Here is a 15,265-nt window from a genome sequence, read left to right as displayed (position 1 = left end):
TAAGCAATATGACAGCACGATAAACATTATTATGTTTGTGCACCAGGCTTCATTGGGAATCAACGTCACCTCGATGCACTTTGGAGACATTCTGTAGGAGACTCGATGGTAGTGTGTTGTTTGTAGTCAAGACACTCACATCACATGTAGTACAACATCTTGTGGCTGCTAGTTGTGCACAAATACAAAAGATCTATGCAAAAATAATGACCGACCAAAAACAGATTTCAGTGTCACTTTCACTGAAAAAAATTGTTTACAAAGCCACTAAGCGTGACACAGCAGCGGCTGTTTTAATCATCATTTATCTGACCCGCAGTGTATGAGTTGAAACAAGAGGAGACTTAGCAGGGACTAATTTAGTGCCAAAGAAAACTAATATGCCAATGGCAACATTGGCATATTATTATTATTTGAGGGCCACGGTAGCTTAAAGAGTTAGAGGAGCGTGGCTTGTGTCCGAAAGGTTCCCAGTTAATTGCCCGGAGTGGCAGAAAACAAATCTGTGTGAGGAAGAGAATAACCAACACTTACTCCTCTCTGTGCCCTGAGCACAGTTTCCAATAGTATAAGACTGAGTTTATACAGGGCAGTTGCCAGGTTGTCATTTCTGTGTGTGAAGCAGAGAGTAGCTGAAAAAGAGCATTCATGCTCTGTGAAACCCCCCATGATAAATCAAGGTTAAAAAAAAACAAATGAATAAATTAAATGGATTTGAAGACAACAAAAGGTGAGCTGAAAATGTGTAAACACTTAGAATGGAATGAAAAATCACACCCAGTGTGAAGAGAGTGGTGCCTTTCATGAGTTCATTTCGTTAGTTACTTTTTACAGACTTTGATGACTTCAAAGTATTTTTACTAATTTTAAGTACTTTAAAATGTTTTTACTGATTTTTACGTGTTTTTACTCATTTTAACATCTTTTAAGTATTTTTACTCAATTTAAGTATTTTTACTCATTTTAAGTATTTTTACTCATTTTAAGTATTTTTACCCAGTTTAGGAACTTTAAAGTATGTGTGTGTGTGTGTGTGTGTGTGTGTGTGTGTGTGTGTGTGTGTGTGTGTGTGTGTGTGTATAATTAGTGTAACTGGTTGCGTCTTTGTGTTGCAATCAGCCGCAGCTGTTGAGGCTGTGCTCAAACATACAGAGGGGCCGTGCTCATACACACAGACACACAGACAGACACACACACACACACAGACAAAGTCACTCCTTGGAGTGGCTAGCACCACTCAAAAAGGGGTGCATTTCTCCTTTCCGACATGTCGCCTTTCCGACGTTGACGAACCCTATACCTAACCCTAACCCTAACCATAACCGCACGCGGAAGCCACTAGTCGGAGTGGTGAGATGTCGGAATGGAAGGAGCACCCCCTCAAAAAGGTATCAAGTGTCCGTATGCCGTCAAAGTCGATACCGATACGGTGCGGTTTGACCATGAAAATCCGACCGGTTTGGAAACTTTTTAATCGGCACAACCCTAAACCTAAATCTGATGCAATAGTAATTTAATACAGTTGTTTTAAACGGGAACAGAATTGCTGATTAGTACTCTAATACTCATAATCTACACCAGTGATTTTCAATATTTTGAGGGCTAATGCACACAATGGTTAAACCCAAATCTCAAGGCACACCTACAGTACATGTAAGTGTCGTCATGATTCTTATACTTTATTCAGAAATGGCATGTGCGCACGCAAACACACACACACACACACACACACACACACACACACACACACACACACACACACACACACACACACACACACACACACACACACACACACACACACACACACAGAGCCAGTGCCATGATCAGCAGGGTAGAATATATATTTCCACCAACAGAGCAACGACAATAACAAATTAGGCAAATTAGCGCATAATTATCAACTAAAATACAACAGACCAAAAGAGCTGGCAGCGTTGATTTTTTTCTACCTGCATGAAACTTCCTGAGAACGGTGTCCATTTATTCTGGCTTATACACTCGCTGAAGTGAACCTATATCTCTAGCAGAACTGAATTAATTGGGGAATGTATATATTTATAATATTTATGAATACTGCGTATATATATTTAACATTTGTGAAACATAGAAAAATGTTGGTGGGATGCTGGCCAATCTGGATGGGCGGGGTTGGGGGGGGGGGGGGTAGACCAATTCGGCGCGTGTAACGTTGATGGTGTAACTTCATATGGGCACAAAATTCACTACAGGAGCTATATCCATCATTATATGAATAAAATCATATTCGTCATCAATCGTGGCATTCTTTCACCAGACCAGCCATTGGTGCATTTGTTAAGTGCCACACACTCTGACTGACTGACTGACTGACTGTTCCCGTTTTACATTACATCCCATAACCTGGAGGGATGATTACTCTGAGATTGGCTAGTTCGTTGTTAGGCCAACGGCCCACCAATTGTGTAACATCATAATGACTTAGTCAGCTAAAGACATTCAAGTTTATTATATAATAATGATAATAATAGCTAAAATGTATATAGCGCTTTTCTAAGCACCCAAAGTCGCTTTACATAAGGAAAACATATAGGGCTGGTGCTGCTGTAACAGTCCAGCCAAAAACAAGACTAGGATCCATTATCATAGTATGGCTGACAGCTGTTGTAAACCATTTTATGCTCAAGATAACTTGAGCGAAATTAAAGGTAGGGTAAGTGATTTGCATTGGTTAAAATAAGTGTTAAATAGCTCTATATTCTGACAGTACTCATTGCTATAGAGTGTTTGTTCATTAAAAGGAGTCTCCTTCTCTCTCCACCTCTTTATTAAACAGAAAATGCATTTTCATTTCAGTTTCAGTTTCATTTCCAATTTTATCCAACCAGGGCAGAGAACTCAATCAGGATATAGATTAAACAAGTGAAATTGGAAGTGATGACACTAAGAAATGAGCAGACAAAATTGGAACTGGAACACTATACAAATTAAGCTTAAAAATGGGTACTTTCTCCTGATTGGCTGAGATTTTGACACCTACCGGAAAATGTATTTTCTGTTTATTAGAGCTGGAGAGACAGGGAGACTCCTGTTACTGAAAAAACACTCTATAGCAATGATTACTATCAGAATATAATGTTTTAACCTTTTAACAAAATACTTTTTGTTTTAACCAAAAAATATCACTTACCCTACCTTTAATAACATGTATACTGTACATACAGTAGTAGTTACTGTAGTTTAACTTTAGATGTATATCAAAGCGAAGGAGTTATCAAGCAGTACTTACCCGCATGCCGAGCTCAATGTTCTCCCCTCCGTACACCTCCATTCCAGGATCCAGCAGGCCAATCTCTCCAAAGTATTCACGGTCAACAACAAAGGAGCACCCAATCATAGCCGGCGTTCTGGATAAGGAGAGACAGAGAGAGGGTGGGGGAGGGTTAAGGCCTTTGCAGACAGGGTGCGATTAGTCAATCAGTATTTACCGCATGCAAAAAGACGCACAAATCGAACTGGGTTCGATTGGAAAAAAAACGCATCGCCACATCGCATCGCCGCATCGCATCGCCACGCGGTAAATTTGGAGCCGGTGTGCATGAGGTCATTGAGAACCATGTGTTCATTAAAAAAATTATATTGTCCGTTTTTTCCGTGCGAAAAATCGTACCCTGTCTACAAAGGCCTTTAGAGAGGTAGGAATTGGTAACAAATGGAGAGATATCAGAGTGAGAGATAGAGAGAAGGACGGGGTTGGGGAGAAAGGCATGCAAAGGGAGGTGTTGAAATCATGGGTGAAGTGAGAGAAGCATAGAAATATGGGGGCGGTCAAAAAGAGAGAATAGCAGAAAAGGTCGGAGTGATAGAAATGGATATGGCCAGATGGAGACCAAGAGAAAAAGGAAGTCAGAGAAAGAAAGAAGAGAGATGGAGCAAATCAGGGTGGGGCAGGTCAGAAATCAGATAAATAAGCAGACAGGGGGTGGGGAGGTGGGATGCCCACAGATAATCTTGTTCATCATCGTTAACAAAAAAAAGCCCGGAAAAATGCAAGACAGAGAACATTTACTGCATTCAAGATGGTTTGCACATTGGGTTAGGCCACAGGCTTTGGAAACACAAAACATTTGTTTCGGAACAATACTAGAAGGCTTTTCAGAATCAGCTGTACATGGAAACACACACACACACACACACACACACACAAAAATATGTTTGGGCCAAGAATCTAACTAAAAAACACCTGCATCTCCCCTCTTGAAATGAATAGAAAAAAATAACACTTTTAATATGTATACGTACAAACTGGATATAAAAAAGGCTCCTATAGACCAGGCACTGAAGGAAAAGTGCTCTGAAAAAAAAGGAACAATCAAGAGGGTTTATTTGGCACTACCACGTTACTGCCGGTCGGTGCTCAAAACTGTTTAATGCCATCTCAAAACCACAGCTGTGAGAGAGAGAGAGAGAGAGAGAGAGAGAGAGAGAGAGAGAGAGAGAGAACATTTCAAGTTGTACAATTTTGATCGGCTTATGATAAAAACATAACTGGCACAGGGAATTAACAATCAGACTTTGCGGATTACAGAGACGTTTGAGTGACAATAATCCGTTCAGAATTACATGCAGTATCAGATGGGGAACATCATGAGTCCTGTCCACGTTACGATGTGTACACATTAATAATAATAATAATAAAAAATGCAGTTGTAGTTGTGTTCCTTTTTCTCCAACTAATTTCTGACTTTGTAATAGACTTCAATCTTCGCCAGAGAGAAGCTGCAGTGATTGCCATTTTGGATGGGCATGTCAAAGTTTTTGGTGGGTCGAATCAGTGTGCATCACTGTCTTTATTGTGTGTGTGCGTGTGCGTGTGCGTGTGCGCGTGCGTGCGTGCGTGTGCGTGTGCGCGTGCGTGCGCGTGCGTGCGTGCGTGCGTGCGTGCGTGCGTATACTGCATATATAATTTTGTATTGATCGTAAAAAAAATTGTATGAACCTCCCCTGGACTCAAATTAAAAACAGTATACCCTCCCTCGGACAAAAATGTTAACACCCTCCCCCGTATACTGTATCTCCAGTGGACCCCAGCCATAAACATCGAACCAAGTAAGTACAATAAAATACTTCCCTTTGCATTGTACTGTTACATGGCCACGGCCAAGTTTCTTCTTTGGTCAGTTTCGCCGTGGGCCTGTTCTTACTGGAACTGCAGTGTGTAAAGTACCATGGGTCAAAGATCCATAAACCTTACATTCATACTGCAGTGAGCTGCTACGGTGAGCTGAATTAAAAGCTTCAATTCATTATGACTACATAGTGGCTCTTTGCTATATTCTGGAGTGATGCCTGCAGTAATAGTTCCCCATAATGCTACTAGAAAGTCAGGCCGATGTGACAGATATGGCCATAATATGTATATATCATATCACAATTTGTGTGAGGCAGAATCACGATCCACGATCGTATCACAATAATTTTTTTATGTTGTTTTTTACGATTATTATTATGATTATTAATGTAATATGATGATGCATTATATGTATGTGTTAGGATTATATATATAAATATATATGTGTAAAGTGATTGCAACATAAAGATTAACAGTAGCAGCGTCACAACAACCTGTAGTGTATTTTGTCACGATTAAAGTCAATTGTAAATATTGGTGGTTGTGGTTTGTTTTTTTGGGCTTGTTTTTATAGACCTGGTTGCTTGTTTCTCTCACGAAACCTGGCAAACAGACCCAGACAAACAGCCACACTTGCCACTTGCCAATTGTATAGATAGATACTTATGAGGGCATTGACATTTTAGGATGTCTGCATATTCAAGTCTGAGCTGTCTCAAGTCAGTATTTAGCCCGTTGTCAGAGGTTAGAGTGTCGAAGTCTAACTCATACACCAAGACGTATAGCCTAAAGGGCTTTTCAGAAAGGGAGCCACACAACGCCTACGTTCTCGCTTGGACACACGCATGCACGCACGCACGCGCGTGCACGCACACACACACGCACACGCACACGCACACGCACACGCACACACAAACACAGCTCTGATGTCTATTTTCTGAGAGTACACTGGCATAGTCTGCCACCTTTCAGATATAACTATACATCTCATAACTGTGTACACCAACATGCCATTCCTTTTCAGTTCCATGTACAAGAATTGAATGTCAACTTGTGTAGCCATAATGTCAATGGCATTACAGAGCTTACTTGTAATGTCACTTGGACTCTGGGGCAGCGAATACCCGACACTTACATTTCAAAAGTGTAAAGGAAAGGGCGTGCCATGTATTGTGTATTTCATGGTCAACAATGCTTGATGTGATCCTTAGGAACACGCATTCCCTCAAGAATTTGTGTTCCCTGGACCGGGAATATCTCACACTCTTGTGTCGGCCATTCTGGCTGCCCAGGGAATTCACGGCTTTTGTTGTAAGCTGTGTACATCCATTCCTGCCACAAGCCGACATAAGGCACTGTAAGGGACAATCAGAGGAGACGAAGCAGAGGGGGAAGAAAAGCCTGTTATGATCTCTGCAGAGCAATCACGGCAGCCCAACGGGACTACAGCAAGAAGATTAAGACACTGATAAGTGGTAATGACCCCCATAATACGTGGCAGGGACTACACACACAATATCGGACTTGAAAGGAAAACCTAACAGCGCTGCCTGCCTCCCAGATGAGTTGTATACAGTTTTGACCCCCGTTTTGAGGTTATTAACACCAATCTCCCTGAGGGAGTCCCCACCACCGCTGACATGAACGGTGCTCTGGTCATTACTGAGGTTGACTTGCACAGACACCGCCCCCTACTGTATAAAGTTAAGCTTCATATAGTAGATATTTAGTTTTTTTGTTTTGTTTTTACGCACGCAGGCACACGCACACACAAAAACAACAGCCTCAATGCATTTTGGAATGCCATTTATTGTTTTTAACTGCAAGAGCTAATTCAACTACCTCAAGTTGTCACAGCTAACGATGATGGTATCATCAATTCTAATTATATTTCAGAGAAGGCATTGTGCCTATCATTAACTAACTACTCAATATAGATTTTCCCCCACATTAGTGTAAATTAAATGTTGTTTGCTGCCTCAGAAGAGTGTAGAGAATGACACTGGTTTATGCAGTCTTGTTGACATGAATTATGACTTGGATAACATGGAAGCCCTTTAAGTAACTGTCCTGTTGTCTTTGTGTCTAAAGATACACATCCCCTGCCTTGCTCGTATCGCATGTTGTCAAACAAACCTTTTAAGTACTATTTACTGCTCTAATTGAGTTAAAGATAACACACACACGGAACACCTATCCTCCATTTCCTTCCAATGTCCTCGCTTGTCCTCTCCTCTCCTCTCCTCTCCTCTCAACAAATCACTAGACTGCTTGTATGCACAAAACTTTGTGCAAAAAGGCGAAACACAAAAATAGAAATATCTTTAACCTAAATGTAGAATGTGTTGTGGCAGCATGAGAGCATGAGTTGGCATTGCTGTTGTTTTCCATTTCTTCCTGCCAACATCAGGTAATTGAGTACAGACCCAATACGGCCGATTCGTTTAGTATCAGTGTATAGTGTAGTAGAGTCTACAACAAACCTCTTTGCCAAAAACAGCTGATCTTCAAGCTCACAACGTGTCGCACTTGAGCATGTACATATGCTATTTTCGGCTAATCTTCCCCACAGAACAGGGATTCTAGTGGTTAATGTGAAAAAAAGAAAGAAGAAAAAGTTCCTATCACACAAACATTTGGCAGCCCCCCTGTAGTAATTCAGAGGACCCCCTGGGGGTAACGGAGCCCCTGTTGAAGACCCCTGGTGTACAGTAATGTCTATCAGCCGGGGTGTTCGTGTATCTATCGGTTTCTATGGTTAAAGGAGTAACTCGACATCAAAAAAGTTTTAGGTGGTCTGTAGATATTTAGGAACATAGCTGGAGGAGGGGGGCTTGCTTCAATAAGAACACTGTTATGAGACTTCTTGTACCCTTTCGCCCGCTGCATCCAGGTAACCAGAAAAGGCTTTTGAATAGAGCACAACAACACAGGACTCTGGCTGCTGATGGCCAGAAAGCTTGGGGAAACAAGTGGAGGAATGATTTCCAATAGCAATCCACAAAGCCGACACACTTCACTTGGCCCTCGAGGCATTCCGTCCATCTGCAGCAGCAAAGTGTCAATACCGAGACAGAACAGAAAACAGCACGGCAATGTCTGCAACCGCTCTCTTATCATTTGCCTCCATCTCAGACAAGGGATTGATATTCAAGAAAACATCCAGACTTTCGTAGTACTTCGATACTACGATAGGGAAAGGTGTCTGATAATATTAGGCTACTTTCCTCCAACTGATTACAACGGATCTCATTATTTTTTTAATTATTGCTTTCCCTATGCTGGGCAACGTACAGTGATGATACTCACATAATTGGTATTTAATTTGACCTCAACTTCAGTCCAATAGTCAACAAGCTATTTGCATAATTTTAAGCTCAAAATACCAGAACTAAGCTTTTAAGAACCCTGTCTAGACCAACTCTGGCTGGAACATTACGAATATGTAGACCCCAGGATCCCCCACAAGTCACCTTCTACAGACATGCCTGTCCGATCAATCAGTCTGTTTTGTCCCATAGTGGATCTCATTTTGTTTTTGATCAATGAACTTGCAGCATCGGCTTTCATTCTTTCTTTCTTTCTTTCTTTCTTTCTTTCTTTCTTTCTTTCTTTCTTTCTGCTGTAATGCCTTAACCACTTAAACCCCCTATTCATAGTATAAACTGACCTGAGTTACAACATTACTGGGACCGCTTCTTTCTGTCTTCACCAAATCTCTTTGGCAAAAATAACCAATCTACAAGCTCACAATACGATGTGATGCGTTTGTAGATCTGGTATTTTTGGCTAATGTTCCCCTCCTATAGAAGATGCATGCTGGGGCTCAATTAAAGTAAAGTACCTACTGTACCTACCCTAAATAGCATGTTTTCACCTCGATGCAGAAGGAATCTATGATCGCATGATGGTTTGATGTGCTCTCCCAAATAACTAAACTGCAGCTGGCAGCAGCTGGCATGCATGAGCAGTACAACTTTTTTCAACATAGTTTGCGTTGCAGAAATCTGATTTTAAGTCAGCCTTCAGTAAATCACCATGCGAGTTAACAACCTGCGACGTACAGTCGTCTATGACGTATCTATGATGTACAGTGTGACTAAATTATAGATGCATACAGTATACATGCTGTCCATAACAGAAAATCTCACAATTTCTGTGTTTTGGTCTTCAGTAAGCACCTTTTGTCCTGTGTAGCTCCTCTCAGACACTCATTTACTCTGTTTTAACCTTTACCCAGGAAACAGCTTTGCTGAGCGTGCATGCTCTCCCCTTTTTATCTTTTTTTTCAGTGGCCTGCATCGCACTTATCACAGGCATTTTCACCCCTGGGCTCTGCCCAGCATTATAGTCTTCTACCATTGTCTATTGAACATATCTTGAGTGTGTGATTGTGAATGCCCAAGGCATTCATACTGACAATCATAGACCCTCTTCCTAGGTAAGTAAGTAAGCAAGCCTTGGCAAGCCATGTGGCCCATAGGGCAGGAACCTATCTCCTGTTTCTGTAGAGTGAGGCAGCTTGATGTACAAGTACAGCCCCTGTACATGACGCTAGTACTGTATGTCGCAGGGACTTACCCCCAAATCCAACCCTCCAACCCTGAGTGCCAAGCAGGGAGGCACTGCGGGTCACATTTTTATAGTCTTTGGTATGACCCGGCCGGGGATTGAACCCGACCTCCCAATCTCAAGGCGGACACTGAGCTGGTTCTTCCTAGGTATTGCAGGATAAATAATCCTATATAAGCTATTTTTTAAGAAATTTGCAATACTTTCGAGCTCTTTACTGAACATGTTAACTGTACATATGGTGTGACACACACACACACACACACACACACACACACACACACACACACACACACACACACACACACACACACACACACACACACACACACACACACACACACACACACACACACACACACACACACACACACACACACACACACACACACACACACACACACACACACACACAAGTGCAAATGACAGCCGGGATGGCACCCATAGAACAAATAGGTGAATTCATTGCGTTTAAGCATGGATGGACACTTGGCTGTTGAGGAGAACCTTTGACATTGTGATTATCCCGCTATATATTGCTAAATCTCTAGGCCAGTCTGTATCATTCTGTGCAGACAGAGAGCAATAAGCAGACAAGTGAAGTGCCACAGCCGCCTGATTGAAAAACCCAACAATGTGTGAAATTTCAATCACAGGCTAATATTGTTTAATGCTCAAGTAAAACGCTCCATAAGCTCCAAAAGTAACCTCTGGTCCCTCCCGTACCGTGTTCCCTTCATGAATAATATATAGGATCTTTGCAATGGCCTTCATAGTACTACTGTAAGTGTTGCCCTGACCTTGCCCCAGCCAAACCTACGTACAGTATGTCTCAAATGGAGCACTGGATATCTGCATGAAATTTGATCAAACTACTAAAACTGCTGAATATTTGCAAATCCAATAATAATGTACCTGCTAGCCTATGCTCATTTATGCTATTTTTTTTACAGCAACGATAATGAATCATGACACTTTATGATGACATGACACGAGCCAGTGCTTCTGTCCATGCTGTCGTGTGGAGGAACATGTTGCTAGTAATGTACCCCGCAATTATCCTAATAACACTGCAACGGCAAACCTCGTGTGGGCTCCCATCAAACAATGAATCTATCACTGGAATTAGACAGCTTTCGGTGGGAGGCCCGCTTGATCCCAGGTCGTGTACATTTCTGTGAGTAAGCATGTGTGTGTGTGTGTGTGTGTGTGTGTGTGTGTGTGTGTGTGTGTGTGTGTGTGTGTGTGTGTGTGTGTGTGTGTGTGTGTGTGTGTGTGTGTGTGTGTGTGTGAGTGAGTGCACATGTGTGTGTGAATGAGTGTGTTTAGTAGGCTGTACTGAGTTGCGTGAAGCCCACCTCCGTTTGCAGTTTTGATGGCTCCTCACGACTTTGAATTCTGTTAACAACACACCTTCCCTCTTTGTCAACACACAGAGAAGGAAACTTGCATAGTCGACCTTTAATAAATCAAATACCGTGGGGCCTCTTCATATTGCCCCAAACGCCCTCATCCATTATGGATGGCCCAACCAATGATGATGTTTGGGACCGATGCCGATCCCGATTTTGATCTTCAAGCAAACAAGTAAATATTAATATGTGTGTCCGGGTAGCTCAGTCAGTAGAGCCCTCGCCTTTGGACCACAAGGTAATGGGTTCTATCATGGTGGTGGTAGACTCCCGCACTCTGGCTGATACCGACAATAAGCCTCTCTGACCTTACTCAAATAGACACATAAACTGAACTTTATTTAAATTAACCCCTATTCAAAGATTTTCTAAAATAGCCGATCTGCTAAACGTTTAAACTTTTCAAAACAGGGACGCCAGGTTGAAAGTGGTTAAAAATTGGGACATGTCGCCTGCACCCCCTGTACTGTACCACACTTTGAGAACCAATGATCCAAATTATCTCTCTCCCAACTCACCTGATTGGTGCCGTCTCGTCGCCCTTGTCCAGCCACTCCTGGGGAGGGATGATGTACATGCACCACAGACCCCAGTTGTAGCCGTGGGCTGCGTTGGCGTACTGCTGCACCTCGAACGTGTTGTACTTGATGTTGTCGATGGCAGGGAGGATGATGCGGGTGTGGTCCTCCTTTACCCTGGTCAGAATGGGCTCTGCCCTACAGACAGGAAGAAGGAGAGTTTAAAAATGGGCTTGCCAAGTAAGGCATCAAGTTCAGGTACAGTATAGCGCCAGGCCAGCCTGATCTCACAGAACATGGTGAAATAGCACAGAATGAAAATTCCATAAATAGACAACTAGAAAACCCGAAAAGCCGTGCATATGAGCCGCGAATCCCACGGTGAAATAACACGGGTTGCAACCCAGAAGCAGAGCAGTCCCCACAACATGATTTCCGATTCTGTGCCTATCGGTGTATAACTCGGACTGCGCTGAGTAGGCTCAAGCGAGCGTCGCAACGTTCAGCACGGCAACTCGCTCGCTTTAGCTCGCTCGGTGGTACTTCACGTGGCTCCAGTTCGCTTGAGACTGCGCGCCTCCGACATGGTCCAAAACGTAACAAAGTCAATGGAGGGGATTCGCGGCTCCTATGCACAGGTTTTCTATATATGTACGGAATGTCAATCCGTGCTATTTCACCGTGTTGTGTGAGATCGGGTTGATAGAGCAGTTCGTTCTCAAAGCTTTTCATGTCAAGTACCCCCTAATTATTATGTATTTGACCGTGGACCCCCATCTGAACATATTTTGTGCCAGGCAAGATTTCTAATATTCCAAATTTCTCAAAAGCTCAGAACGCATCGCATCACGACGCATTGTGAGGTTGTAGATCTGCTATTTTCAAATAGCCGATGTATGTAAGGGTTATACTGATTTTGATTCTTGGCTGCTGAATTGAAATTTATCCTGAACTCAACCCAGACTCTATGGCAAAAGTGATCATGCTGTTACACACCCCACTGATATGCATGCATCCTCCTATAATTTGAGTAACCTCTGTCTGTCTGTCTGTCTTGGGTCGTGTCTGTCTTGGGTCGTGTCTTCGTCTGTGCCCGATCAAACTGCGCATGCGTCGCATCCAATCCAGCCGCGACACACTGTTGCCCGCACGAGACGACTCGCGCTAAACGTTGCGTGTGTGTTTGCGACGGGACCCGGGGGGTTCCGCGACGGGGGTGTGTGTGGGGGGTTGCCCGTGGGGGGGGGGTTGCCCGTGGGGAGGGGTGACCGCGGGGGGTGCCGCGGGGGGACCCGCGGGGGGACCGCGCTACAGCACGTTTGCAACTACTTTTGCCTGCGCACCTCACCGGGTATGGTCTAGTTAATGATAATGTTTGTTGCCTCTCACATGCCAATCAGCAAGCCTGTCTGTGATTTCTCTCTCTCTCTCTATCTCTCTCTCTCTCTCTCTCTCTCTCTCTCTTTTTAATTATACCTAATGTGGCGAAATGATGCTTTTTGAAATTATGCCTAATGTGGCGAAATTATGCCTAAACCTAACCTGTACACCCTAACCCTAACCTCACAAAAACTATGCCTAATAGTAGGGGGTACTAAGTGAAAAATCGTTACGCGGCGGATAAAAGCATGAAATTTGATACAGATGTCCCTTGGGTCATCCTAAAACATCCTAGAAGGGGTGCCCAAAAAAATCTTAAACAGGAAGTGAGTTATGGACAAAATCCAAAATGGCCACCTAAACTGTTGACCGTTGACTCAAAAGACACCAAAATAATCTCCAAAAAGCATAAAATGTGGCACACATGTCCCTTGGGTCATCCTAAGACATCCTAGAAGGGGTGCCCAAAAAAATCTGAAACAGGAAGTGAGTTATTGACCAAATTGAAAATGGCCGCCTAGTGTTGTCGATTGACTCAAAAGACAACTAAAGAATCTCCAAAAAGTATAAAATGTGTCACACATGTTCCTTGGGTCATCCTAAGACATCCTAGAAGGGGTGCCCAAAAAAGTCTTCAACAGGAAGTGAGTTATTGACTAAATTGAAAATGGCCGCCTACAGTGCTGGCGATTGACTCAAAAAGCCTATAGAATCTCCAAAAAGCATACAATTTGGCACATATGTCCCTTGGGTCATCCTAACACATCCTAAAAGGGGTGCCCAAAATAATCTGAAACAGGAAGTGAGTTATTGACTAAATTGAAAATGGCCGCCTACAGTGTTGAAAGATGATGCAAGATACCTAAAGAATCTCATAAAAGCATGAAATGTGGTACAAATGTCCCTTGGGTGATCTGAACGCATCCTACAAGGGGTGCCCAAAAAGGTTTTAAACAGGAAGTGACCGCCTAAAGCAGTTGACACAAAAGAAAACATAAAGGGACGTCATAAAAGTGCATAATTTGGTACGTACATTGAGTGCTTCTTAATATATCCTAGAAGAGGTTATTTATTTGCTTGTTTATTAAACTTTTTAGGAAGGGACCATGTTGAAGAAATTCTAAATGGCTGTTTAAACAGTTGACCATGGCAGTCTGCATATTATGCAGACTCAATACGACAGGTTATGCAGTGCATAACCTGCCGTATTTTGTAGTCTACCTTCTGTTTTCATTTCTACATCACTTATTCATTTTACTTTCTGCATTCTTTTTTTATTGTACTCTTTGAATCTTCTTTATTTATCTAACTCTCTGCATATTCTTATTTATTTTACTCTGCATCTTATCTTACTCTGCATATTCTTATTTTACTCTCTGCATCTTATTTATTTTGCACTCTACATCTTCTTGCTTGTTTTACGCTCTATCTTCTCATGTATTTTCTTCTTGATCATTACTGTTTTTTTGTGATTAGTGTTTAGTAACTACATGTATTCATGTGTGCCATTTCGCAATTACCAGCACATTGGCATAATGCTCTGCAAGGTAACCCAGCATCCCGGCATCTACACTTTCTTGAACAGAAGGGCTCAGCTTTGCCGCCACACTTGAGTTCTCTACAAACTTAAGCAGCCTCTGGCAAGAGTGTCCATAAAGGTGTCCACGAATCAGCGACTTTAATCCATCCATATTTGTCAGGAGATGGTAGAGATTGCATAGCTTTCAGGCTTCTGGACCAAATGCCAGATTGGCTGCTCGATTTGAATGTTGTAGCAGTGCAGCCCGTGTGGGAGGAGTGTTTTCCATTGAGAGACTATTAAAACTTTTTTTGGCACCCCTTAGGATGCATTCAGATCACCCAAGGGACATTTGTACCAAATTTCATGCTTTTATATGAGATTATTTTTATGAGTGTCTTTTGCATCGTCTGTCAACACTGTACACGGCCATTTTCAATTTAGTCAAAAACTCACTTCCTGTTTCAGATAATTTCAGGCACCCCTTCTAGGATGTCTTAGGATGACCCAAGGGACATGTATGCCAAATTGTATGCTTTTATGAGATTCTTTAGTTGTCTTTTGAGTCAATCGACAACACTGTAGACGGTCATTTTCAATTTTGTCAATGACTCACTTCCTGTTTAAGATTTTTCTGGGCACCCCTTCTGGGATGTCTTGGGATGACCCAAGGGACATGTATGCCAAATTGTATGCTTTTATGAGATTCTTTAGTTGTCTTTTGAGTCAATGGATAACACTGTAGGCGGCCATT

At 42.5% G+C, this 15,265-nt stretch overlaps 1 protein-coding gene across 1 annotated transcript in view; it reads right to left on the bottom strand.

Moving 5' to 3' along the window:
• Nucleotides 1-15,265, bottom strand: part of galnt9 (polypeptide N-acetylgalactosaminyltransferase 9) — a gene marked incomplete at both ends in the record, with an annotated part of 118,659 nt that overhangs the window by 45,668 nt on the left and 57,726 nt on the right. Inside the window, 2 exons of the mRNA XM_080433135.1 lie at nt 3,269-3,386; nt 11,613-11,810. Of these exons, the coding sequence (XP_080289261.1) occupies nt 3,269-3,386; nt 11,613-11,810 (316 nt within the window). The remainder of the gene's footprint in view (nt 1-3,268; nt 3,387-11,612; nt 11,811-15,265) is intronic.

Source organism: Gymnoscopelus braueri (assembly GCF_963280865.1).
Source record: "Gymnoscopelus braueri genome assembly, chromosome: 7".
NCBI classification, from domain to species: Eukaryota; Metazoa; Chordata; class Actinopteri; order Myctophiformes; family Myctophidae; genus Gymnoscopelus; species Gymnoscopelus braueri.
Note: the sequence above shows the minus strand (reverse complement) of the source record. Positions and strands in the feature narration are given on the sequence as shown.